This window comes from Danio rerio, chromosome 17, assembly GCF_052040795.2.
Source record: "Danio rerio strain M-AB ecotype USA chromosome 17, GRCz13ab, whole genome shotgun sequence".
Taxonomy (NCBI): Eukaryota; Metazoa; Chordata; class Actinopteri; order Cypriniformes; family Danionidae; genus Danio; species Danio rerio.
This window is the reverse complement of record NC_141037.1, coordinates 55931713-55958424: the sequence shown is the minus strand read 5'-3', so window position 1 is coordinate 55958424 and position 26712 is coordinate 55931713. Positions and strand designations below refer to the sequence as shown.

At 35.1% G+C, this 26712-nt stretch overlaps 6 protein-coding genes and 1 long non-coding RNA gene across 9 annotated transcripts in view; 6 read left to right on the top strand and 1 right to left on the bottom strand.

The window, feature by feature from the left end:
* zgc:173816 overlaps positions 1-21590 on the top strand; it is a 34877-nt gene extending 13287 nt beyond the window's left edge. The window contains 1 exon segment of the mRNA NM_001109866.3: positions 21428-21590. The gene's annotated coding sequence lies outside the window, so the exon portion shown is untranslated.
* On the top strand, positions 76-2042 carry LOC147840071 (uncharacterized). Its single transcript, XM_087291197.1, has 2 exons — positions 76-205; positions 592-2042. Exons 1-2 carry the CDS (start codon positions 151-153, stop codon positions 1464-1466), a joined length of 930 nt encoding a protein of 309 aa, XP_087147323.1. The 5' UTR covers positions 76-150; the 3' UTR covers positions 1467-2042.
* LOC147840070 (uncharacterized) lies at positions 3761-5874 on the top strand. The gene is made up of 2 exons (XM_087291180.1): positions 3761-3887; positions 4340-5874. Exons 1-2 carry the CDS (start codon positions 3833-3835, stop codon positions 5296-5298), a joined length of 1014 nt encoding a protein of 337 aa, XP_087147306.1. The 5' UTR covers positions 3761-3832; the 3' UTR covers positions 5299-5874.
* Positions 9997-12042, top strand: zgc:113886. Its single transcript, XM_087291215.1, has 2 exons — positions 9997-10123; positions 10594-12042. The coding sequence occupies exons 1-2, from the start codon at positions 10069-10071 to the stop codon at positions 11382-11384; spliced, it is 846 nt and encodes a 281-aa protein (XP_087147341.1). The 5' UTR covers positions 9997-10068; the 3' UTR covers positions 11385-12042.
* On the bottom strand, positions 11674-23766 carry LOC147840069 (uncharacterized). Its single transcript, XR_015513982.1, has 2 exons — positions 21582-23766; positions 11674-12276 (listed from the first exon to the last, which is right to left on the bottom strand). It is a non-coding gene; the product is annotated as an uncharacterized LOC147840069 (long non-coding RNA).
* LOC147840068 (uncharacterized) lies at positions 15738-26577 on the top strand. Of its 3 annotated transcripts, none has more exons than XR_015513898.1 (3): positions 15738-15864; positions 16337-17653; positions 26445-26577. XR_015513898.1 is itself a non-coding variant. In XM_087291200.1 (3 exons), exons 1-3 carry the CDS (start codon positions 15810-15812, stop codon positions 20770-20772), a joined length of 1266 nt encoding a protein of 421 aa, XP_087147326.1. In that variant the 5' UTR covers positions 15742-15809; the 3' UTR covers positions 20773-21343. The 3 variants fall into 3 exon arrangements, 1 of the variants encoding a protein (XP_087147326.1); XR_015513899.1 differs by lacking the exon at positions 26445-26577 and adding an exon at positions 21216-21348; XM_087291200.1 differs by lacking the exon at positions 26445-26577 and adding an exon at positions 20379-21343 and having other exon boundaries at positions 15742-15864; positions 16337-17153.
* LOC147840067 (uncharacterized) lies at positions 22898-26577 on the top strand. The gene is made up of 3 exons (XM_087291168.1): positions 22898-23594; positions 24263-24486; positions 24875-26577. Exons 2-3 carry the CDS (start codon positions 24432-24434, stop codon positions 25999-26001), a joined length of 1182 nt encoding a protein of 393 aa, XP_087147294.1. The 5' UTR covers positions 22898-23594; positions 24263-24431; the 3' UTR covers positions 26002-26577.
* Positions 26578-26712: the final 135 nt, after the last annotated feature.

The following is a 26712-nucleotide window of genomic DNA, read 5'->3' as shown; positions in this document are numbered from 1 at the left end:
TGCTCCTCCCCAGTAGTGAAGCTCCTCCCCCTCATCATTTCAGCTATAAATACTGGAACATTCCCATCAGTCCACAAGTGAAGACGAGCTTCAGACCATCAGGAGGAAGAGAAATCTGAAAGGCCGAGTTTAGTGAAGGAAAGAGAGAACATGAGTGATCCTGAACCTTTCAGATTTAAACTGGAAGAGACTGAAGAACAAACAGGTTGGTGTTTATTGCTGATTCTTCATTATTTAGGCTAAAGACAATAAGGATTAAAAAACTTTAATCAGTTTATTTGTTTATGTGCACTAGGAAATGTGTTTATTAATGGACAAAAAATAAATTCACTTCATTAGCAGTGTAAAATACAGAGACTGTATCTCTTTTGCCATGTGTAAAAGGTTTATTAAACATTTACTATCACAAGATCAAACTAAATATTACCAGAGGAGATTTGTTTTGTTCAGATTAAATTTCTAAATAAAATAATAAATTTTTATATTTAACATGTTGCAAACCTGATATTACCATTGAGAAGGTTTGTGTATCTTCAGTGTTTTGAGTCTCTTTGTTTTTTTACTTGCTAATTTATTTATATTTTATTTTAGACCTTAAAGAGAATGAGGAGAGGGAAGAGCAGACACTCGTAAAAGCTGGGAAAACATCTCATTTACTGACTGGAGGTATTTTTTCAATGGAAAGTGGAGACCGAAATGATTTTACCTGCAGTCAGTGTGGAAAGAGTTTGAGAGGCAAACAGAGTCTTAAGATTCACATGAGGATCCACACTGGAGAGAAGCCATTTACCTGTACTCAGTGTGGGAAGAGTTTCAGAGATTTATCAAACCTTAATAAACACATGCTGATTCACACTGGAGAGAAAACACACAAATGTGATCAATGCGGCAAAACATTTTTGAGGGCTTCAGACCTGAAGAACCATCTTAGAGTTCACACAAAGGAGAAACCGTATTCCTGTTCTGAGTGTGGAAAGAGTTTTACACGGATAACACATTTAAAAACCCATCAGAAGATCCACACTGGTGTGAAAGAGTATCTGTGCTTTGAGTGTGAGAAGACTTTTATTACAGCTGGAGAATTGAAACTGCATCAGATGAATCACACTGGAGAGAAACCTTACAAGTGTTCACACTGCAATAAGAGATTCAGTCAGACAGGACACCTGAAAACACATGAGAGGATTCACACTGGAGAGAAACCGTATAAGTGTTCACACTGCGACAAGAGATTCAGTCAGTCAGGAGACATGAAAACACATGAGAGGATTCACACTGGAGAGAAACCGTATAAGTGTTCACACTGCGACAAGAGATTCAGTCTGTCAGGAGTTATGAAAAGGCATGAGAGGATTCACACTGGAGAAAAACCGTACACATGTGATCAGTGTCTGAAGAGTTTCGTACAGTTGATTACTATTAAGAAACACATGAAAATCCACACTGGAGAAAAGCAGCACACTTGACATCAATGCAGCAAAACAGTTTCTCATCAGGAACGAGTGTTTCATGTGTGAATATGAGAAAATACAGGTGTGAGTGGGGAAAGTCTGTCCAGTTGTTTGTAAATTTTCTCTTATCAGTGATTTGTTTACTCTGAGATTCAAGATTCTCTCCTGTTTTACTACATTTATTGTGTTCGACAGAAAAACCGAATGGTGTATTTTAATGATTTCAGTATTAAAGGTCAGTATTGATAGACTAACACTTTAATAAATGTTATAATTGAAAACATGAATTTAAATTCATATTCCCAAGTAGAAATGTGTGTTTATTTAGTTCTCTGTTTATTAATAAATTAAACCCTGTTAAATATAAAACAATATAATTTATCAGCACATCTACAGTATTCTCTGTGTGTGCAGCACGATTCCAGCACCATTAAAGCATTATAAAACAACCAGCATAGTTATAAATGTAGGATTATTCGTCTTTGCATATGTTTTATCATTTAGCAATAGATTGTATTGTACTGTTTAATCTTTGCTGTAATTATTTTCTAACCTGTAGACTTGAAATAAAGTTTGGATGAAAGAGTGAAACTCGGTTGTCTTTATTTTTTAAGCGGGCAGATCAGTGGACACTTCTGAATGGCTTGTTTAATGGCCGTTAATAGTCTGAGGCTCATCACTATAATCAGAGCTGCTGAAATCCTCAATAGTTCATGTCAATAGTGTCTGTTTTCATCTCCTTCATTATGCTGATGTCTTCACATGTGTAAATTCCCCAATTAAGCTCATTTTGAGTCAACAAACTTCATTAAACAACACAATCACCTATTGAAACCAGTGTTGGTGTCATGAATGTGGTACTTAAAAACAGATTAATTTATATTGGCAAGTAGAAATGTTTGACTGTCATTGTGTGATTTTCTTTTTTATTGTGAAATAATGCCGTTAAATGTGAAACAATACTATTTATCAAAACATCTACAGTATTAGTATCTGCAGCAAGCTTACAGCACCATTAAAGCGTTATAAAATAATCAGCATAGCTATAAACAGTTTTTTTTTTGTCTTAGCATGAATTATATAGCAGTATATTTCATTTTACTGTTTAAACTTTGCTGTCAAAATCAGTGGACATTTCTGAATGGCTGGTTTAATGGATGTTAATAGTCTGAGGCTCTGAACATTAACCTCTTAAGACCCAACTTGTTTTTTTTACATGCATTTTTTTATTTCTCTTTGCTATTTGGGCTTATTGGAAGCTAAATAGATTAAAAATGTCCTCTTTTGACATGAGGTACTTTTAGAGAAAAAATATGTCCATATATGTGGACTCGTGATCCCAATTTACATGAAACACTTTTTTCCTGATTGTTTTTAATGCATATATGACAGAATTTTTTTGATTGCTTAGACCAGGGGTGTCAAACATACGGCCTGCTGGCTTAAGCTTGTGGTCCTCAGCGATCCTACAGGTGGGCCACGAGAAAATTAAAATTAACTCTTAATTTAATAGTATAATTTTTGGATTTCATTATTTATATGCTATATTAAAATGAACGTAGTAATGCAGTTTCTCCAGTTCTGAGATTTATTATTTCAAACTAGGCACAAAAACAGCCTCATTCCTTAATAGTTGATATTCAGTCAGTTCAGCTTAAAGCAGAAGCTGCTCTTTTGCAATCTCCCTGTTGACCTGTGGTTCTCTTTGAATCTGTGTGTTAAATAATAATAATATATATTATATATATACTTATAAACAGTTTCTCATCAGGAACGAGTGTTTCATGTCTGAATATGAGAAAATACAGGCGTGAGAGTGGGGAAAGTCTGTCCAGTTGTATTATATATATATATATATATATATATATATATATATATATATATATATATATATATATATATATATATATATATATATTCTATCGCGGAAGAAAGTAGTTCCTCGTACAAAAGGGTTTTTGAGACTCTCCATGTTTGATTTTGTTTTTATATACACAATTATGTTGTCAAACTGTTGTATAAACGCAATATTACACGAGTAGCAGTGCGATATGGCTGTATATGGGCACTGGTTGGGACACTAAGGCACTCCGTCTGTGGTCTCCTGCCAATGCACGCCTCCCACCAGTGCCGATATACAGCTATATTGCACTGCTACTCGTGTGATATTGCTCATATATATATATATAAAAGAGATAGGAAAATGACTGAAGAATTTCTACTATTGGCCGGTCTGCTCCTCCCCTGTAGTGAAGCTCCTCCCCCTCATCAGTTCAGCTATAAAGACTGGAATATTCCCATCAGTCCACAAGTGAAGACGAGCTTCAGACCATCAGGAGGAAGAGAAATCTGCAAAGAGTTTACTGAAGGACGGAGAGAACATGAGTGATCCAGAACCCTGCAGAATTAAACTGGAAGAGACTGAAGAACAAACAGGTTGGTGTTTATTGCTGATTCTTCATTATTCAGGCTAAAGAACTTTAGAGAAGAGTTTATGTAAACTAGGAAATATTTTTTTTTTAAAAAACAGAAAAATAAATTAGCTTTATTAGCAGTGTAAAATATAGAGACTGTATCTTTTGCCATTTGTAAAAGATTAATTTAACATTTACGATCATAAGACCAAACTAAGTATTAACCGAGGAGATTTGTTTTGTTCAGATTATTAAATTTCTAAATAAAAGTAATAAAATCCTAATTTTTAATATGTTGCAATAATTGTCCCAATGTCCTGATACTGACATTGGGAAGGATTTAAAACGCTGCACACCACTGAAAGTTTGTGATTCTTCTGTAATTTGAGTCATTTTAATTTTTCATAATTTTCTTCTGTGTTCTTTGTTTACTTGCTAATTTATTCATTTATTTATTTTTTACAATTTTTTTAGACCTTAAAGAGAATGAGAAAAGGGAAGAGCAGACACTTGTAAAGGCGAGGAAAACATCTCATTTACTGACTGAAGGTTTTTTATCAAAGAAAAGTGAAGACCGAAATGATTTTACCTGCAGTCAGTGTGGAAAGAGTTTCAGAGCCAAACAGAGTCTTAAGATTCACATGATGATCCACACTGGAGAGAAGCCATTTACCTGTACTCAATGTGGGAAGAGTTTCAGACAATTATCAAGCCTTAATCTACACATGATGATTCACACTGGAGAGAAAACACACAAATGTGATCAATGCGGCAAAACATTTTTGAGGGCTTCAGAGCTGAAGATCCATCTTAGAGTTCACACAAAGGAGAAACCGTATTCCTGTTCTGAGTGTGGAAAGAGTTTTAAATGGCAGTCAAATTTAAGAACACATCAGAAGATCCACACTGGTGTGAAAGAGTATCTGTGCTTTGAGTGTGAGAAGACTTTTATTACAGCTGGAGAATTGAAACTGCATCAGATGAATCACACTGGAGAGAAACCTTACAAGTGTTCACACTGCAATAAGAGATTCAGTCTGCCAGCAAACCAGAAAACACATGAGAGGATCCACACTGGAGAGAAACCGTATGAGTGTTCACACTGCGACAAGAGATTCAGTCAGACAGGACACCTGAAAACACATGAGAAGATTCACACTGGAGAGAAACCGTATAAGTGTTTACACTGCAATAAGAGATTCAGTCTGCCAGCAAACCTGAAAACACATGAGAGGATTCACACTGGACAGAAACCGTATGAGTGTTCACACTGCGACAAGAGATTCAGTCAGCCAGCAAACCTGAAAACACATGAGAGGATTCACACTGGAGAGAAACCGTACACATGTGATCAGTGTCTGAAGAGTTTCGTACAGTTGATTACTCTTAAGAAACACATGAAAATCCACACTGGAGAAAAGCAGCACACTTGACATCAATGCAGCAAAACAGTTTCTCATCAGGAACGAGTGTTTCATGTGTGAATATGAGAAAATACAGGTGTGAGTGGGGAAAGTCTGTCCAGTTGTTTGTGGATTTTCTCTTATCAGTGATTTGTTTACTCTGAGATTCAAGATCCTCTCCTGTTTTACTACATTTATTGTGTTCGACAGAAAAACCGAATGGTGTATTTTAATGATTACAGTATTAAAGGTCAGTATTGATAGACTAACACTTTAATAAATGTTATAATTGAAAACATGAATTTAAATTCATATTCCCAAGTAGAAATGTGTGTTTATTTAGTTCTCTGTATATTAATAAATCAAACCCTGTTAAATATAAAACAATACAATTTATCAGCACATCTACAGTATTCTCTGTGTGTGCAGCATGATTCCAGCACCATTAAAGCATTATAAAACAACCAGCATAGTTATAAATGTAGGATTATTCATCTTCGCACATGTTTTATAATTTAGCAATAGATTGTATTGTACTGTTTAATCTTTGCTGTGGTTATTTTCTAACCTGTAGACTTGAAATAAAGTTTGGATGAAAGAGTGAAACTCGGTTGTCTTTATTTTTTAAGCGGGCAGATCAGTGGACACTTCTGAATGGCTTGTTTAATGGCCGTTAATAGTCTGAGGCTCATCACTATAATCAGAGCTGCTGAAATCCTCAATAGTTCATGTCAATAGTGTCTGTTTTCACCTCCTTCATTATGCTGATGTCTTCACATGTGTAAATTCCCCAATTAAGCTCATTTTGAGTCAACAGACTCCATTAAACAACACAATCACCTATTGAAACCAGTGTTGGTGTCATGAATGTGGTACTTAAAAACAGATTAATTTATATTGGCAAGTAGAAATGTTTGACCGTCATTGTGTGATTTTCTTTTTTATTGTGAAATAATGCCGTTAAATGTGAAACAATACTATTTATCAAAACATCTACAGTATTAGTATCTGCAGCAAGCTTACAGCACCATTAAAGCGTTATAAAATAATCAGCATAGCTCTAAACAGTTTTTTTTGTCTTAGCATGAATTATATAGCAGTATATTTCATTTTACTGTTTAAACTTTGCTGTCAAATTCAGTGGACATTTCTGAATGGCTGGTTTAATGGATGTTAATAGTCTGAGGCTCTGAACATTAACCTCTTAAGGCCCAACTTGTTTTTTTTACATGCATTTTTTTATTTCTCTTTGCTATTTGGGCTTATTGGAAGCTAAATAGAATAAAAATGTCCTCTTTTGACATGAGGTACTTTTAGAGAAAAAATATGTCTATATATGTGGACTCGTGATCCCAATTTACATGAAACACTTTTTTCCTGATTGTTTTTAATGCATATATGACAGAATTTTTTTTATTGCTTAGACCAGGGGTGTCAAACATACGGCCTGCTGGCTTAAGCTTGTGGTCCTCAGCGATCCTACAGGTGGGCCACGAGAAAATTAAAATTAACTCTTAATTTAATAGTATAATTTTTGGATTTCATTGTTTATATGCTATATTAAAATGAACGTAGTAATGCAGTTTCTCCAGTTCGGAGATTTATTATTTCAAACTAGGCACAAAAACAGCCTCATTCCTTAATAGTTGATATTCAGTCAGTTCAGCTTAAAGCAGAAGCTGCTCTTTTGCAATCTCCCTGTTGACCTGTGGTTCTCTTTGAATCTGTGTGTTAATTAATAATATTATATATTATATATATACTTATAAACAGTTTCTCATCAGGAACGAGTGTTTCATGTCTGAATATGAGAAAATACAGGTGTGAGAGTGGGGAAAGTCTGTCCAGGGGGGTATTCCAGAAAGCTGGGTTAACTTACCATCTGCTAAAACCTAATCTCTCGGTTGATTTACCCAAAACCTGCTTACCGCGTGTATGTTGGTTCCAAAACAGGTGACAAGAGTTAGTTAAATCAACCTCCTGAAGATAACCGCGGGTTAATGCGCGTGCACGGCACACACCTGAAGGCATTTTCAGTAGATCGCCGAAATCACGAGTCACCATAGAAAGTCACGGTGAGAAAAAAAGGGCAACGCACTTTACAGAGGCGAAGCTGGAGGTTTTAAACACAGAGATTACACATCTGCTTCAATGAAGGAAAGAAATATAGAATAAGAAATAGATAAGAAAATAAAAAATAAATAATAAGAAAATTTATTAGTTCATTAAATTACACATGCCATCCCCCATTTTATTGTAATGATAAATTAAACTACTCTTTAACATCCTTTTTGAGTATGTTGTGTAACCATTCATGCATTTAATTTTCCTTCCATTAATTTCTTAAGGCCACAATATGTGTATTAACTAATAAGGCTTATAGAAATTGTAATCTTTCTGGAGCTAGAACTCTGTCCAAAGTCATTAAACACAGAAACATTATCATAAAAGGTAATATTTAATTACTGGAGCTCTTTATTTAACACTCTAGAATATGCTTTCTGACATGCAGCTAATAGAAAGAGGCCTGTCTAACTGCTGTGTCCTATAATAAAGGCTTTTCAGTGGTTGAGTTTTTCACTTAAACCACACACTCTGTCACTGTTGTAAGTGATTGTTGTCAGATAGCTTTAGGTTCTTTTTATTTTGCATACAGACGATGTTCCTTCTGCCTCAACTAACAAGCAGTGTAAGAATTTTCTGCACTTTTCCATATTTGAATATTACTCTTGGATCACAAAATGTTTTATTTACATATTTAAATTCTAAAGTAGCTGTATAAGGTCCATCTTCAAAGATAAAGTCACATGAGCATCAACTTAAGGTGAGAAATGTATATGAAAAATATGTTACACGTTGAAAGGTGTGTGTATAAAGCAGTGTAAAAAATCATTCGTTTTATTTCAGGAAATGAAGAAATGAACAGACCAAACTATTTGATTAAACATAGTTTTTTGACTAATTATATTTTTTTTAGCACTCTTCCATCTGTTTTGTCTGCTTGGGTCACTGAGATTTCCTCTGGGTCAGGCTGCAGGTACGTGTCATTGTATAAGGCAGAAAAGGGTATCTTTTGTCCTCCAGCAAGTAACAATGTAGTGCCCAGTAATTATTCTATTTTATAATACATATATAATAAAAATAAACATTGTGTTAAGCAACATTTGCTTTTTTTTACAATATTTGTGTTATACACTTCCTAAAAATCAGCCATTTAGCCTCAACATAGTGATGAGGTGGGGTGTGTGATGAGCTGGTAAGTGGAAGCAGTATTGAGTTTAATAGATGAAACACCAAAAGATTAAAGATAGAAAATTAAGTTGTACCTGCACACTTATACTTTGGACAAATTTTATATTAGTGTCCTTTAGTGACTGATGGAGCTTTATAATCGGCTGCAATTAATGCACACAATAGCATTTAGAAACCCTGAAAAAAATATTATATTAAAAAATGTAGGTGTGTGTGCGTGAATGTATATATATATAAGAACGACGTCCTACATCTTAAATTATAGATATATTTTCCTACAAAAGACAAAGCTGCCACTTATAATATTATACAGAAAAATGTGAGGGTGCAGAAGGAGAGAAAATACACAAGATCTGTATGTGATATTCGAACTCGCTCCGTTGTGTGCTTTGTTGTTCTTTATCGACGCACTGTCCACTACCCTATTCCCGTGCTCTGAATCTTCTGTGTAATGATACGCAGTGATTTATGACCAAGGAACTGTACGAAAGTGTAAAAAACAGTTCAGTGCCAGGCATACTGTACAGGTGGTCATACTGCCACATTGTACAGTTGCCTAAAATGCCCTGACGCGAATACAAAGCTGCACTGAATGTTTTTTATGGTAAGCGCAGACCCGGGGTTTGTCACATTTGATTTCAAAAAGGTTTGTTAAATACATTAACATTATGAATTTGGTTATGAAAAAAACTATGCACTTATAACCCTCTCACAACGAAAAAACTTGTATCTGTGTGTCCACATCCATAAATATTCCCATTAAAAGAGCATGCAATGCTCAGTAAACTCTCTGAAACAGACAAACTCTAAAACATAGCAACTTACTCTCTGAACATAACCTGCTCCGGAGCAGGTTATCTTCAGAGAGTAAGTTGCTATGGCTACTTAACATACCCAGAAGTTACCTCCGATTTTGGAACCAAAGTTGAGGTTATCCACCTACTTACTCTCAAACTTACCCGGGTATGTCACATAACCTGCTTTCTGGAACAGCCCCCAGTTGTATTATATATATATATATATATATATATATATATATATATATATATATATATATATATATATATATATATATATATATATATACATTCTATCGCGGAAGAAAGTAGTTCCTCGTACAAAAGGGTTTTTGAGACTCTCCATGTTTGATTTTGTTTTTATACACACAATTATGTTGTCAAACTGTTGTATAAACGCAATATCACATGAGTAGCAGTGCGATATGGCTGTATATGGGCACTGGTTGGGACACTAAGGCACTCCGTCTGTGGCCTCCTGTCAATGCACGCCTCCCACCAGTGCCGATATACAGCTATATTGCACTGCTACTCGTGTGATATTGCTCATATATATATAAAAGAGAAAAGAAAATGACTGAAGAATTTCTACTATTGGCTGATCTGCTCCTCCCCTGTAGTGAAGCTCCTCCCCCTCATCAGTTCAACTATAAATACTGGAATATTCCCATCAGTCCACAAGTGAAGACGAGCTTCAGACCATCAGGAGGAAGTGACATCTGCAAAGAGTTTACTGAAGGACGGAGAGAACATGAGCGATCCAGAACCCTGCAGAATTAAACTGGAAGAGACTGAAGAACAAACAGGTTGGTGTTTATTGCTGATTCTTCATTATTCAGGCTAAAGAACAACAAGGATTAAAAACTTTAATCAGTTTATTTGTTTATGTAAACTAGGAAATGTTTAAAAAAAAAACAGAAAAATAAATGGGCTTTATTAGCAGTGTAAAATATAGAGACTGTATCTTTTGCCATTTGTAAAAGATTAATTTAACATTCACGATCATAAGACCAAACTAAGTATTAACCAAGGAGATTTGTTTTGTTCAGATTATTAAATTTCTAAATAAAAGTAATAAAATCCTAATTTTTAATATGTTGCAAAAATTGTCCCAATGTCCTGATACTGACATTGGGAAGGATTTAAAACGCTGCACACCACTGAAAGTTTGTGATTCTTCTGTAATTTGAGTCATTTTACTTTTTCATAATTTTTTTCTGTGTTCTTTGTTTACTTGCTAATTTATTCATTTATTTATTTTTTACAATTTTTTTAGACCTTAAAGAGAATGAGAAGAGGGAAGAGCAGACACTTGTAAAGGCGGGGAAAACATCTTATTTACTGACTGAAGGTTTTTTATCAATGAAAAGTGGAGACCGAAATGATTTTACCTGCAGTCAGTGTGGAAAGAGTTTCAGAGCCAAACGAAGTCTTAAGATTCACATGAGGATTCACACTGGAGAGAAGCCATTTACCTGTACTCAGTGTGGGAAGAGTTTCAGACAATTATCAAACTTCAATGCACACACGAAAATTCACACTGGAGAGAAAACGCACAAATGTGATCAATGTGGCAAAACATTTTTGAGGGCTTCAGAGCTGAAGAACCATCTTAGAGTTCACACAAAGGAGAAACCTTATTCCTGTTCTGAGTGTGGAAAGAGTTTTACTCAGCAGACAAGTTTAAGAACACATCAGAAGATCCACACTGGTGTGAAAGAGTATCTGTGCTTTGAGTGTGAGAAGACTTTTATTACGGCTGTAGAATTGAAACGACATCAGATGAATCACACTGGAGAGAAACCTTACAAGTGTTCACACTGCAATAAGAGATTCAGTCAGACAGGAGACATGAAAAAACACGAGAGGATTCACACTGGAGAGAAACCGTATAAGTGTTCACACTGCGACAAGAGATTCAGTCAGACAGGACACCTGAAAACACATGAGAGGATTCACACTGGAGAGAAACCGTATATGTGTTCACACTGCGACAAGAGATTCAGTCAGTCAGGAGACATGAAAACACATGAGAGGAATCACTGGAGAGAAACCGTACACATGTGATCAGTGTCTGAAGAGTTTCTCACAGTTGATTACTCTTAAGAAACACATGAAAATCCACACTGGAGAAAAGCAGCACACTTGACTTCAATGCAGCAAAACAGTTTCTCATCAGGAACGAGTGTTTCATGTGTGAATATGAGAAAATACAGGTGTGAGTGGGGAAAGTCTGTCCAGTTGTTTGTAAATTTTCTCTTATCAGTGATTTGTTTACTCTGAGATTCAAGATTCTCTCCTGTTTTACTACATTTATTGTGTTCGACAGAAAAACCGAATGGTGTATTTTAATGATTTCAGTATTAAAGGTCAGTATTGATAGACTAACACTTTAATAAATGTTATAATTGAAAACATGAATTTAAATTCATATTCCCAAGTAGAAATGTGTGTTTATTTAGTTCTCTGTATATTAATAAATCAAACCCTGTTAAATATAAAACAATACAATTTATCAGCACATCTACAGTATTCTCTGTGTGTGCAGCATGATTCCAGCACCATTAAAGCATTATAAAACAACCAGCATAGTTATAAATGTAGGATTATTCGTCTTCGCATATGTTTTATCATTTAGCAATAGATTGTATTGTACTGTTTAATCTTTGCTGTAATTATTTTCTAACCTGTAGACTTGAAATAAAGTTTGGATGAAAGAGTGAAACTCGGTTGTCTTTATTTTTTAAGCGGGCAGATCAGTGGACACTTCTGAATGGCTTGTTTAATGGCCGTTAATAGTCTGAGGCTCATCACTATAATCAGAGCTGCTGAAATCCTCAATAGTTCATGTCAATAGTGTCTGTTTTCACCTCCTTCATTATGCTGATGTCTTCACATGTGTAAATTCCCCAATTAAGCTCATTTTGAGTCAACAAACTCCATTAAACAACACAATCACCTATTGAAACCAGTGTTGGTGTCATGAATGTGGTACTTAAAAACAGATTAATTTATATTGGCAAGTAGAAATGTTTGACCGTCATTATGTGATTTTCTTTTTTATTGTGAAATAATGCCGTTAAATGTGAAACAATACTATTTATCATAACATCTACAGTATTAGTATCTGCAGCAAGCTTCCAGCACCATTAAAGCGTTATAAAATATTCAGCATAGCTATAAACAGTTTTCTTTTGTCTTAGCATGAATTATATAGCAGTATATTTCATTTTACTGTTTAAACTTTGCTGTCAAAATCAGTGGACATTTCTGAATGGCTGGTTTAATGGATGTTAATAGTCTGAGGCTCTGAACATTAACCTCTTAAGACCCAACTTGTTTTTTTTTACATGCATTTTTTTATTTCTCTTTGCTATTTGGGCTTATTGGAAGCTAAATGGAATAAAAATGTCCTCTTTTGATATGAGGTACTTTTAGAGAAAAAATATGTCTATATATGTGGACTCGTGATCCCAATTTACATGAAACACTTTTTCCTGATTGTTTTTAATGCATATATGACATAGAATTTTTTTTATTGCTTAGACCAGGGGTGTCAAACATACGGCCTGCTGGCTTAAGCTTGTGGTCCTCAGCGATCCTACAGGTGGGCCACGAGAAAATTAAAATTAACTCTTAATTTAATAGTATAATTTTTGGATTTCATTATTTATATGCTATATTAAAATGAACGTAGTAATGCAGTTTCTCCTGTTCTGAGATTTATTATTTCAAACTAGGCACAAAAACAGCCTCATTCCTTAATAGTTGATATTCAGTCAGTTCAGCTTAAAGCAGAAGCTGCTCTTTTGCAATCTCCCTGTTGACCTGTGGTTCTCTTTGAATCTGTGGGTTAAATAATAATAATAATAATAATAATAATATATATATATATATATATATATATATATATATATATATATATATATATATATATATATATATATATATATTAGGGATGAGTGGAGCAGCCGGTATTTGTATTTGTTGAGGGGGGAAAAGTATTTGTATTTGTTGAGGGGGAAAAGTATTTGTATTTGTATTTGTTGAGGGGGAAAAGTATTTTGTATTTGTATTTGTTGAGGGGGGAAAGTATTTGTATTTGTATTCGAGTAAAATTCAAAATGGCGCAAAAATATATATTTTTTCTATTACACTTCTAATTTACGTTATAGTGAAAGTATTGTTTAATTATACCCATTATATAAATTATAGACATGCAATATTGGTTGTTGTTTTTGAACATGTGACAAGAAATGTCATTGAAAAGAAAATAACATAGAAGCCATTATCTCACCCATGGTTAAACCAACAACTAATAAAATACCATTGTGAATATTATGAACCCCACCACCACCGTTCTTGACACTGAATAGACAGAATAAAAACAAATAATACTTCAAAAAAACTGTTCTTCTTCTGAAAGAACTTCTTTCCAATGGACAGAATTCCAAAAACTAAAAATAACTAAATAAATCTAAATAAACCCCTGCCTGGGAGATCTGGCAGAACAAAAGTATTCTATAATATACTAAAAGATACAGCCCTGCTATTGTCATCTGCCAGCCACAAAACAGACACAAAGTTAGTTTTTTTTATGTTTGAAACTGACTTGCTGGGGCAGAATGTGGCTGTGTTGATGGTTTGGTGCTTGTGGAGGATTTAGCAGAGCATAGCTGTGCTGATTGAGGGGATTGATGCTTGTGGGGGGTTCACAGACGTTATCAGGAGAGGATGCTTTTAGTGCATGTGATAATACATTACATAGAAGGTTGCGCAGTGGCACAGTGAGTACCACTGTCGGCTCACAGCAAGAAGGTTGCTGGTTCGAGCCCTGACTGGGTTCTCCCCATGTTGGCGTGGGTTTCCTCCGGGTGCTCCGGTTTCCCCCACAGTCCAAACACATGCAATACAGGTGAATTTGGTAAGCTAAATTGTCCCTTGTATGTGTGTGAAAGAGAGTGTATGGATGTTTCCCAGTGCTGGGTAGCAGCTGGAAGGGCAGCCACTGCGTAAAACATATGCTGGATAAATTGGTGGTTCATTCCACTGTGGCAACCTCAGATTCATAAAGGGACTTAGCCGAAAAGAAATGAATGATTATGCATAGAAGATGTTGACAGATGTTTAATATCTCTGCCTCTGCTGATTTCACTTTTGCACACATTATACAGTATCAGTTTGTTTTATCTGCAGCTCCACTCACTGTAAAATTCTTCCACAAAGAACATGAAGTTTTTTTTTGTTTTTTTTTTGACTGGTGGAGGACCAAGAAATGGCTCAGCAGCAGTCTCACTCTTTTTCTATTCGGGTGCCCAAATGTATTTGAGGAGTTTCAAGTTAATAAAAAGTGACGGGAAGCTTTGCTAAGGTTAACTAGCCTATAGCATATATCTTGCTGTCTGCAAAAGACAGTAATGTAGAGGAACCATATAACTCCCATAGGTGCATACTGTTCGACACAACTGCACAAGCATCGTTTTAACCTTTATAAACAAACGTTAACGTTACTCTGTCAAAAGTCTATTGTCTAAATTACCGCGCTAACAGAGCTAACGTTGCGTAAACAGAGAGCACCCGATTGCAAACTTCAAAAATGCAGCGTAATGGAATATCAAACTCCGCTACAAGTTTATAAACTGCATCTGGAACCCAATTAAGGTACAAAAATCTATTTATCAAAAATAGTGATGCAATGAAGTATTTTTTTCGCTCAGCCGAGCCTTCTCTGTCTGCTGCTGTGGACAAACTTGTGCGAGACAGCTTTTACCTCCGCCCCGCCCTCCGACGTAGCGTCTCTCTCTCTCTCTCTCTCTCTCTCTCTCTCTCTCTCACTCACGCGGGCATGCACTGTGGTCCCATGAGGAAACGCTGCTTTTTGATATAGTGTTTTTCTTGCTCCCGAATACAAATAATTTTTCAAGTATTTGTGTGTATATAATGTGTGTGTATGTGTGTATATAATAATATGTAATTAAATTAAAATGCTGATAATGGAGAATAGTAGGTAAAACATGTTTTATATATATTCTAACGCGGAAGAAAGTAGTTCCTCGTACAAAAGGGTTTTTGAGACTCTCCTTATTTGATTTTGTTTTTATATACACAATTATGTTGTCAAACTGTTGTATAAATGCAATATTACACGAGTAGCAGTGCGATATGGCTGTATATGAGCATTGGTTGGGACACTAAGGCATTCCGTCTGTGGCCTCCTGCCAATGCACGCCTCCCACCAGTGCCGATATACAGCTATATTGAACTGCTACTCGTGTGATATTGCTCATATATATATATATAAAAGAGATAGGAAAATGACTGGAGAATTTCTACAATTGGCCGGTCTGCTCCTCCCCTGTAGTGAAGCTCCTCCCCCTCATCAGTTCAGCTATAAATACTGGAATATTCCCATCAGACCACAAGTGAAGACGAGCTTCAGACCATCAGGAGGAAGTGAAATCTGCAAAGAGTTTACTGAAGCACGGAGAGAACATGAGTGATCCAGAACCCTGCAGAATTAAACTGGAAGAGACTGAAGAACAAACAGGTTGGTGTTTATTGCTGATTCTTCATTATTCAGGCTAAAGAACAACAAGGATTAAAAACTTTAATCAGTTTATTTGTTTATGTGCACTAGGAAATGTTTTTTTTTTTAAAATAGAAAAATAAATTAGCTTTATTGGCAGTGTAAAATATAGAGACTGTATCTTTTGCAATTTGTAAAAGATTAATTTAACATTTACGATCATAAGACCAAACTAAGTATTAACCAAGGAGATTTGTTTTGTTCAGATTATTAAATTTCTAAATAAAAGTAATAAAATCCTAATTTTTAATATGTTGCAAAAATTGTCCCAATGTCCTGATACTGTAATTGGGAAGGATTTAAAACGCTGCACACCACTGAAAGTTTGTGATTCTTCAGTAATTTGAGTCATTTTACTTTTTCATAATTTTCTTCTGTGTTCTTTGTTTACTTGCTAATTTATTTATTTATTTATTTTTTACAATTTTTTTAGACCTTAAAGAGAATGAGAAGAGGGAAGAGCAGACACTTGTAAAGGCGGGGAAAACATCTCATTTACTGACTGAAGGTTTTTTATCAATGAAAAGTAGAGACCGAAATGATTTTACCTGCAGTCAGTGTGGAAAGAGTTTCAGAGCCAAACAGAGTCTTAAGATTCACATGAGGATCCACACTGGAGAGAAACCATTTACCTGTACTCAATGTGGGAAGAGTTTCAGAGTTTTATCAAACCATAATAAACACAAGCTGATCCACACTGGAGAGAAAACACACAAATGTGATCAATGCGGCAAAACATTTTTGAGGGCTTCAGAGCTGAAGAACCATCTTAGAGTTCACACAAAGGAGAAACCGTATTCCTGTTCTGAGTGTGGAAAGAGTTTTACACGGATAACAAATTTAAGAACACATCAGAAGATCCACACTGGTGTGAAAGAGTATATGTGCTTTGAGTGTGAGAAGACTTTTATTACAGCTGGAGAATTGAAACGGCATCAGAGGATTCACACTGGAGAGAAACCGTACAAGTGTTCACACTGCAATAAGAGATTCAGTCACACAGGACACCTGAAAAGACATGAGAGGAATCACACTGGAGAGAAACCGTACAAGTGTTCACACTGCGACAAGAGATTCAGTGTGTCAGGAGGCATGAAAAGACATGAGATGATTCACACTGGAGAGAAACCGTATGAGTGTTCACACTGCGACAAGAGATTCAGTCAGCCAGAAAACCTGAAAACACATGAGAGGATTCACACTGGAGAGAAACCGTACACATGTGATCAGTGTCTGAAGAGTTTCGTACAGTTGATTACTCTTAAGAAACACATGAAAATCCACACTGGAGAAAAGCAGCACACTTGACATCAATGCAGCAAAACAGTTTCTCATCAGGAACGAGTGTTTTATGTCTGAATATGAGAAAATACAGGTGTGAGTGGGGAAAGTCTGTCCAGTTGTTTGTGGATTTTCTCTTATCAGTGATTTGTTTACTCTGAGATTCAAGATTCTCTCCTGTTTTACTACATTTATTGTGTTCGACAGAAAAACCGAATGGTGTATTTTAATGATTTCAGTATTAAAGGTCAGTATTGATAGACTAACACTTTAATAAATGTTATAATTGAAAACATGAATTTAAATTCATATTCCCAAGTAGAAATGTGTGTTTATTTAGTTCTCTGTATATTAATAAATCAAACCCTGTTAAATATAAAACAATACAATTTATCAGCACATCTACAGTATTCTCTGTGTGTGCAGCATGATTCCAGCACCATTAAAGCATTATAAAACAACCAGCATAGTTATAAATGTAGGATTATTTGTCTTCGCATATGTTTTATCATTTAGCAATAGATTGAATTGTACTGTTTAATTTTTGCTGTAACTATTTTCTAACCTGTAGACTTGAAATAAAGTTTGGATGAATGAGTGAAACTCGGTTGTCTTTATTTTTAAGCGGGCAGATCAGTGGACACTTCTGAATGGCTTGTTTAATGGCCGTTAATAGTCTGAGGCTCATCACTATAATCAGAGCTGCTGAAATCCTCAATAGTTCATGTCAATAGTGTCTGTTTTCACCTCCTTCATTATGCTGATGTCTTCACATGTGTAAATTCCCCAATTAAGCTCATTTTGAGTCAACAGACTCCATTAAACAACACAATCACCTATTGAAACCAGTGTTGGTGTCATGAATGTGGTACTTAAAAACAGATTAATTTATATTGGCAAGTAGAAATGTTTGACCGTCATTGTGTGATTTTCTTTTTTATTGTGAAATAATGCCGTTAAATGTGAAACAATACTATTTATCAAAACATCTACAGTATTAGTATCTGCAGCAAGCTTCCAGCACCATTAAAGCGTTATAAAATAATCAGCATAGCTATAAACAGTTTTTTTTGTCTTAGCATGAATTATATAGCAGTATATTTCATTTTACTGTTTAAACTTTGCTGTCAAAATCAGTGGACATTTCTGAATGGCTGGTTTAATGGATGTTAATAGTCTGAGGCTCTGAACATTAACCTCTTAAGACCCAACTTGTTTTTTTATACATGCATTTTTTTTATTTCTCTTTGCTATTTGGGCTTATTGGAAGCTAGATTAAAAATGTCCTCTTTTGATATGAGGTACTTTTAGAGAAAAAATATGTCTATATATGTGGACTCGTGATCCCAGTTTACATGAAACACTTTTTCCTGATTGTTTTTAATGCATATATGACAGAATTTTTTTTATTGCTTAGACCAGGGGTGTCAAACATACGGCCTGCTGGCTTAAGCTTGTGGTCCTCAGCGATCCTACAGGTGGGCCACGAGAAAATTAAAATTAACTCTTAATTTAATAGTATAATTTTTGGATTTCATTATTTATATGCTATATTAAAATGAACGTAGTAATGCAGTTTCTCCTGTTCTGAGATTTATTATTTCAAACTAGGCACAAAAACAGCCTCATTCCTTAATAGTTGATATTCAGTCAGTTCAGCTTAAAGCAGAAGCTGCTCTTTTGCAATCTCCCTGTTGACCTGTGGTTCTCTTTGAATCTGTGTGTTAAATAATAATAATATATATTATATATATAGTTATAAACAGTTTCTCATCAGGAACGAGTGTTTCATGTCTGAATATGAGAAAATACAGGTGTGAGAGTGGGGAAAGTCTGTCCAGTTGTATTATATATATATATATATATATATATATATATATATATATATATATATACATTCTATCGCGGAAGAAAGTAGTTCCTCGTACAAAAGGGTTTTTGAGACTCTCCATGTTTGATTTTGTTTTTATATACACAATTATGTTGTCAAACTGTTGTATAAACGCAATATTACACGAGTAGCAGTGCGATATGGCTGTATATGGGCACTGGTTGGGACACTAAGGCACTCCGTCTGTGGCCTCCTGCCAATGCACGCCTCCCACCAGTGCCGATATACAGCTATATTGCACTGCTACTCGTGTGATATTGCTCATATATATATAAAAGAGAAAAGAAAATGACTGAAGAATTTCTACTATTGGCTGATCTGCTCCTCCCCTGTAGTGAAGCTCCTCCCCCTCATCAGTTCAGCTATAAATACTAGAATATTCCCATCAGTCCACAAGTGAAGACGAGCTTCAGACCATCAGGAGGAAGTGACATCTGCAAAGAGTTTACTGAAGGACGGAGAGAACATGAGTGATCCAGAACCCTGCAGAATTAAACTGGAAAAGACTGAAGAACAAACAGGTTGGTGTTTATTGCTGATTCTTCATTATTCAGGCTAAAGAACAGCAAGGATTAAAAACTTTAATCAGTTTATTTGTTTATGTAAACTAGGAAATGTTTAAAAAAAAACAGAAAAATAAATGGGCTTTATTAGCAGTGTAAAATATAGAGACTGTATCTTTTGCAATTTGTAAAAGATTAATTTAACATTTACGATCATAAGACCAAACTAAGTATTAACCAAGGAGATTTGTTTTGTTCAGATTATTAAATTTCTAAATAAAAGTAATAAAATCCTAATTTTTAATATGTTGCAAAAATTGTCCCAATGTCCTGATACTGACATTGGAAAGGATTTAAAACGCTGCACACCACTGAAAGTTTGTGATTCTTCTGTAATTTGAGTCATTTTACTTTTTCATAATTTTCTTCTGTGTTCTTTGTTTACTTGCTAATTTACTCATTTATTTATTTTTTACAATTTTTTTAGACCTTAAAGAGAATGAGAAAAGGGAAGAGCAGACACTTGTAAAGGCGGGGAAAACATCTCATTTACTGACTGAAGGTTTTTTATCAAGGAAAAGTGGAGACCGAAATGATTTTACCTGCAGTCAGTGTGGAAAGAGTTTCAGAGCCAAACAGAGTCTTAAGATTCACATGAGGATCCACACTGGAGAGAAGCCATTTACCTGTACTCAGTGTGGGAAGCGTTTCAGAGTTTTATCAAACCATAATGTACACATGCTGATTCACACTGGAGAGAAAACACACAAATGTGATCAATGCGGCAAAACATTTTTGAGGGCTTCAGAGCTGAAGAAACATCTCAGAGTTCACACAAAGGAGAAACCGTATTCCTGTTCTGAGTGTGGAAAGAGTTTTACTCAGCAGACAAATTTAAGAACACATCAGAAGATCCACACTGGTGTGAAAGAGTATCTGTGCTTTGAGTGTGAGAAGACTTTTATTATGGCTATAAAATTGAAACTGCATCAGATGAATCACACTGGAGAGAAACCTTACAAGTGTTCACACTGCAATAAGAGATTCAGTCAGACAGGACACCTGAAAACACATGAGAGGATTCACACTGGAGAGAAACCGTACACATGTGATCAGTGTCTGAAGAGTTTCGTACAGTTGATTACTCTTAAGAAACACATGAAAATCCACACTGGAGAAAAGCAGCACACTTGACATCAATGCAGCAAAACAGTTTCTCATCAGGAACGAGTGTTTCATGTGTGAATATGAGAAAATACAGGTGTGAGTGGGGAAAGTCTGTCCAGTTGTTTGTAAATTTTCTCTTATCAGTGGTTTGTTTACTCTGAGATTCAAGATTCTCTCCTGTTTTACTACATTTATTGTGTTCGACAGAAAAACCGAATGGTGTATTTTAATGATTTCAGTATTAAAGGTCAGTATTGATAGACTAACACTTTAATAAATGTTATAATTGAAAACATGAGTTTAAATTCATATTCCCAAGTAGAAATGTGTGTTTATTTAGTTCTCTGTATATTAATAAATCAAACCCTGTTAAATATAAAACAATACAATTTATCAGCACATCTACAGTATTCTCTGTGTGTGCAGCATGATTCCAGCACCATTAAAGCATTGTAAAACAACCAGCATAGTTATAAATGTAGGATTATTCATCTTCGCATATGTTTTATAATTTAGCAATAGATTGTATTGTACTGTTTAATCTTTGCTGTAATTATTTTCTAACCTGTAGACTTGAAATAAAGTTTGGATGAATGAGTGAAACTCGGTTGTCTTTATTTTTAAGCGGGCAGATCAGTGGACACTTCTGAATGGCTTGTTTAATGGCCGTTAATAGTCTGAGGCTCATCACTATAATCAGAGCTGCTGAAATCCTCAATAGTTCATGTCAATAGTGTCTGTTTTCACCTCCTTCATTATGCTGATGTCTTCACATGTGTAAATTCCCCAATTAAGCTCATTTTGAGTCAACAGACTCCATTAAACAACACAATCACCTATTGAAACCAGTGTTGGTGTCATGAGTGTGGTACTTAAAAACTGTTTGACCGTCATTGTGTGATTTTCTATTTTCAGTATATTGAGAAATCATACAGTTAAATATGAAACAATACAATTTATCAGATCATCTACAGTAACAGTGTGGGACTGAAGTAAACAATAATATGAATATCGTGAACACATTAAAGGTGTTTATTTGCTGAAATTTAAATTGAAATCTGCTTTATTTGTATTGTGCAAAGTGTCTTTGCAACGCTTTTCTGCATGTTTTAATGCTGTAATGTTTCAATAATTTTCCATTATAAATGTGCCAAGGTCACACGATGACCATCAGGAAGCACACAGCGTCTCATTTCTCACAGGACACGTTCTCTGTTCCTCTGAGTTCGTCTTCTGAGGTAACGGAATTTGATCAACCTTCTTGAGGACATCCTTCACATGCAAGCATTCATGCAAAGACAAAGAATCTGCTGTCATCAGTTTGAACCAAAGAAAGATATGCTGGCATATTTACTGTCATCATGGCAAAGATAACAGAAATCAGTTATTAAAAATGAGTTATTAAAACTATTATGTTTAGAAATGTGTTGAATAAATCTGCTCTCCGTTAAACAGAAATTGAGAAAATAAATAAACAGCAGCTAATAATTCAGGGGGCTATTCATTCTGATTTCAACTGTATATACGTGCATAAAAACAAAACTGTGGTACATAGAAATTTAAATGTATATAGAAATTGTGTCATAAACATATATTTTATATTTATATATAAGCATTTCCTCAAATATATTTTTCTTATAGAAGACTAAGAGTTTTTTTTTACTTTCTTTCTAATAGAAATTTGCAAAAGTGCAGACAGCGGCCTCTAGTGGATTTGTCATCACAAGCTGCAAGGAAATGTTACTGGAGCAGCGTATTTCTGGATTCACAAAAATGTAGCCCTGGGCACATATCACCAATGAACCTGTGTTAACAGCATTAATTTCATTATTCTGTGATGAACCATGATTCCCAGATAACACAATAAACAAGTTCATCACAGTTGATGGAAAGGTTGGTTTTTGTTTCCAGTTGGTGTTTCTCATTTTTGCTTTAAAACAGATTTTAGTATATTAACAGTATATTAGTATAAAACACTTTGATTATCATTTATAAATAATGAGGAATATAAATGAACAGAGAATGTGTTAATTAGAGGAAAAGAAAATGACTGAAGAATTTCTACTATTGGCTGATCTGCTCCTCCCCTGTAGTGAAGCTCCTCCCCCTCATCAGTTCAGCTATAAATACTGGAACATTCCCATCAGTCCACAAGTGAAGACGAGCTTCAGACCATCAGGAGGAAGAGAAATCAAATCAGTTTGCTCAGTGGCTCACCTTGTTGTACTTGGGATGCAGAGCTCCTAGGCTACAATCCAATGAAGGATAGTCTAGATCAGGGGTTCTCAAACTTTTTTTATTGAGTACCACCTCGGAAAAAACTTGTCTCTCCAAGTACCACCACAATAACCAGTATTGAAATACAGTAGCGCAGTAGGCCCAGTAAAGCAGCTGCAGCTCTGTACAGTTCAAAAATGAGACAGATTAATTCCTATTATTAAAAATATTTATTATTGTCAGCCACTTTAAACATTATACATAGTTTGAACATTATCACTGTACTGTGTTCATATTTATCAAAAACTAAAACGTCAACATTTAAATAAAAATGTGCTTTTAAAAGTTAAAAATGGTAGGTTACTGTTCATAAAAAGTAAAAAAATAATTTTTTAATCTAAATTTAAAGTATTAACATTTAGAATCTATTTATCAACACCTGGAAATGTTGCCTGGACCTAATAAATACAGGCTATATGTCATCATATTTATATATAAATACATTTTGATACATTTTTAAATATATTTAGCTTTACATATGACACATTTGATTCCTCCGCACACCACTAGAAGGAAGGCCATGTACCACTAGTGGTACATTTACCACAGTTTGAGAACCCCAGGTATAACAGGTATGTGGCCACAATGCAATTTTCTTTTTACATTTGCTTTTGAAAACACTATCGGTTGTGTTTAAGAACTAGTTTAGGTCAGCTGATTACAGGGTGATGTATGACAACATGTATAACAAGACCAGGCTTTTCATAGACGCATAAAAGAATGACATGTAAATGGCACATTTCTAAACAAAAACAAAAAAACACACAACCCGGCAATGTCTTTGAGATTCATAAAAATGTAGACGATGGCCTCTAGTAGATTTGTAAAGAGAATCTGACAGTCGTGGTAATCACTGTTTGTCATCACTAGCTACAAGAAAACGTTACCGGAGCAGCGTAGTTTAGGGTTTGCAAAAACAAAAAAAAGTAGCCCTGGGCACATATTTACTATGAGTCTGTGTTAACATCATTATTTTCACTATTCTATGATAAACCATGTTTCTTGAAAAAGACAATAAATAAGTATCTACAACCACAGTGATGGGAGAGTCGTTTTTTTGTTTTCATATATTGATTATATTTGATATTTATCATCTTTGCAATAAAATAGATATACTTTGTGATATTATGTTAGTATAAAACACTTTCAAATCCATTTATAAATATGGCGAGGTACATATAAGCAAACAAAGATCGTGTTAATTAGAAGAAAATGACTGAAGAATTTCTACTATTGGCAGGTCTGCTCCTCCCTGTAATGAAGCTCCTCCCCTATAGTGAAGCTCCTCCCCCTCATGAGTGCAACTATAAATACTGGAATATTCCCATCAGTCCACAAGTGAAGACGAGCTTCAGACCATCAGGAGGAAGAGAAATCTGAAAGGCCGAGTTTATTGAAGGAAAGAGAACATGAGTGATCCAGAACCTTTCAGATTTAAACTGGAAGAGACTGAAGAACAAACAGGTTGGTGTTTATTGCTGATTCTTCATTATTTAGGCTAAAAACAATAAGGATTAAAAAACTTTAATCAGTTTATTTGTTTATGTGCACTAGGATATGTGTTTATTAATGGACAAAAATAAATGCACTTCATTAGCAGTGTAAAATATAGAGACTGCATCTCTTTTGCCATGTGTAAAAGGTTTATTAAACATTTACTATCACAAGATCAAACTAAATATTACCAGATGAGATTTGTTTTGTTCAGATTTTTAAATTTCTAAATAAAATAATACATTTTTATATTTAATATGTTGCAAACCTGATATTACCATTGAGAAGGTTTGTGTATCTTCAGTGTTTTGAGTCTCTTTGCTTTTTTACTTGCTAATTTATTCATATTTTATTTTAGACCTTAAAGAAAATGAGGAGAGGGAAGAGCAGACACTCGTAAAAGCTGGGAAAACATCTCATTTACTGACTGGAGGTATTTTTTCAATGGAAAGTGGAGACCGAAATGATTTTACCTGCAGTCAGTGTGGAAAGAGTTTGAGAGGCAAACAGAGTCTTAAGATTCACATGAGGATCCACACTGGAGAGAAACCATTTACCTGTACTCAGTGTGGGAAGAGTTGCAGAGATTTATCAAACCATAATAAACACATGCTGATCCACACTGGAGAGAAAACACACAAATGTGATCAATGCGGCAAAACATTTTTGAGGGCTTCAGAGCTGAAGAACCATCTTAGAGTTCACACAAAGGAGAAACCGTATTCCTGTTCTGAGTGTGGAAAGAGTTTTACTCAGCAGACAAATTTAAGAACACATCAGAAGATCCACACTGGTGTGAAAGAGTATCTGTGCTTTGAGTGTGAGAAGACTTTTATTACGGCTGTAGAATTGAAACGGCATCAGATGAATCACACTGGAGAGAAACCGTACAAGTGTTCACACTGCAATAAGAGATTCAGTCACACAGGACACCTGAAAACACATGAGAGGAATCACACTGGAGAGAAACCGTATAAGTGTTCACACTGCGACAAGAGATTCAGTCAGTCAGGAGACATGAAAAGACATGAGAGGATTCACACTGGAGAGAAACCGTACATGTGTTCACACTGCGACAAGAGATTCAGTCAGCCAGAAAACCTGAAAACACATGAGAGGAATCACACTGGAGAGAAACCGTATAAGTGTTCACACTGCGACAAGAGATTCAGTCAGACAGGACACCTGAAAACACATGAGAAGATTCACACTGGAGAGAAACCGTATAAGTGTTCACACTGCGACAAGAGATTCAGTCTGCCAGCAAACCTGAAAACACATGAGAGGATCCACACTGGAGAGAAACCGTATGAGTGTTCACACTGCGACAAGAGATTCAGTCAGACAGGACACCTGAAAACACATGAGAGGATTCACACTGGAGAGAAACCGTACACATGTGATCAGTGTCTGAAGAGTTTCACACATTTGAGTACTCTTAAGAAACACATGAAAATCCACACTGGAGAAAAGCAGCACACTTGACATCAATTCAGCAAAACAGTTTCTCATCAGGAACGAGTGTTTCATGTGTGAATATGAGAAAATACAGGTGTGAGTGTGGAAAGTCTGTCCAGTTGTTTGTGGATTTTCTCTTATCAGTGATTTGTTTACTCTGAGATTCAAGATTCTCTCCTGTTTTACTACATTTATTGTGTTCGACAGAAAAACCGAATGGTGTATTTTAATGATTTCAGTATTAAAGGTCAGTATTGATAGACTAACACTTTAATAAATGTTATAATTGAAAACATGAATTTAAATTCATATTCCCAAGTAGAAATGTGTGTTTATTTAGTTCTCTGTATATTAATAAATCAAACCCTGTTAAATATAAAACAATACAATTTATCAGCACATCTACAGTATTCTCTGTGTGTGCAGCATGATTCCAGCACCATTAAATCAGTATAAAACAACCAGCATAGTTATAAATGTAGGATTATTCGTCTTCGCATATGTTTTATCATTTAGCAATAGATTGTATTGTACTGTTTAATCTTTGCTGTAATTATTTTCTAACCTGTAGACTTGAAATAAAGTTTGGATGAAAGAGTGAAACTCGGTTGTCTTTATTTTTTAAGCGGGCAGATCAGTGGACACTTCTGAATGGCTTGTTTAATGGCCGTTAATAGTCTGAGGCTCATCACTATAATCAGAGCTGCTGAAATCCTCAATAGTTCATGTCAATAGTGT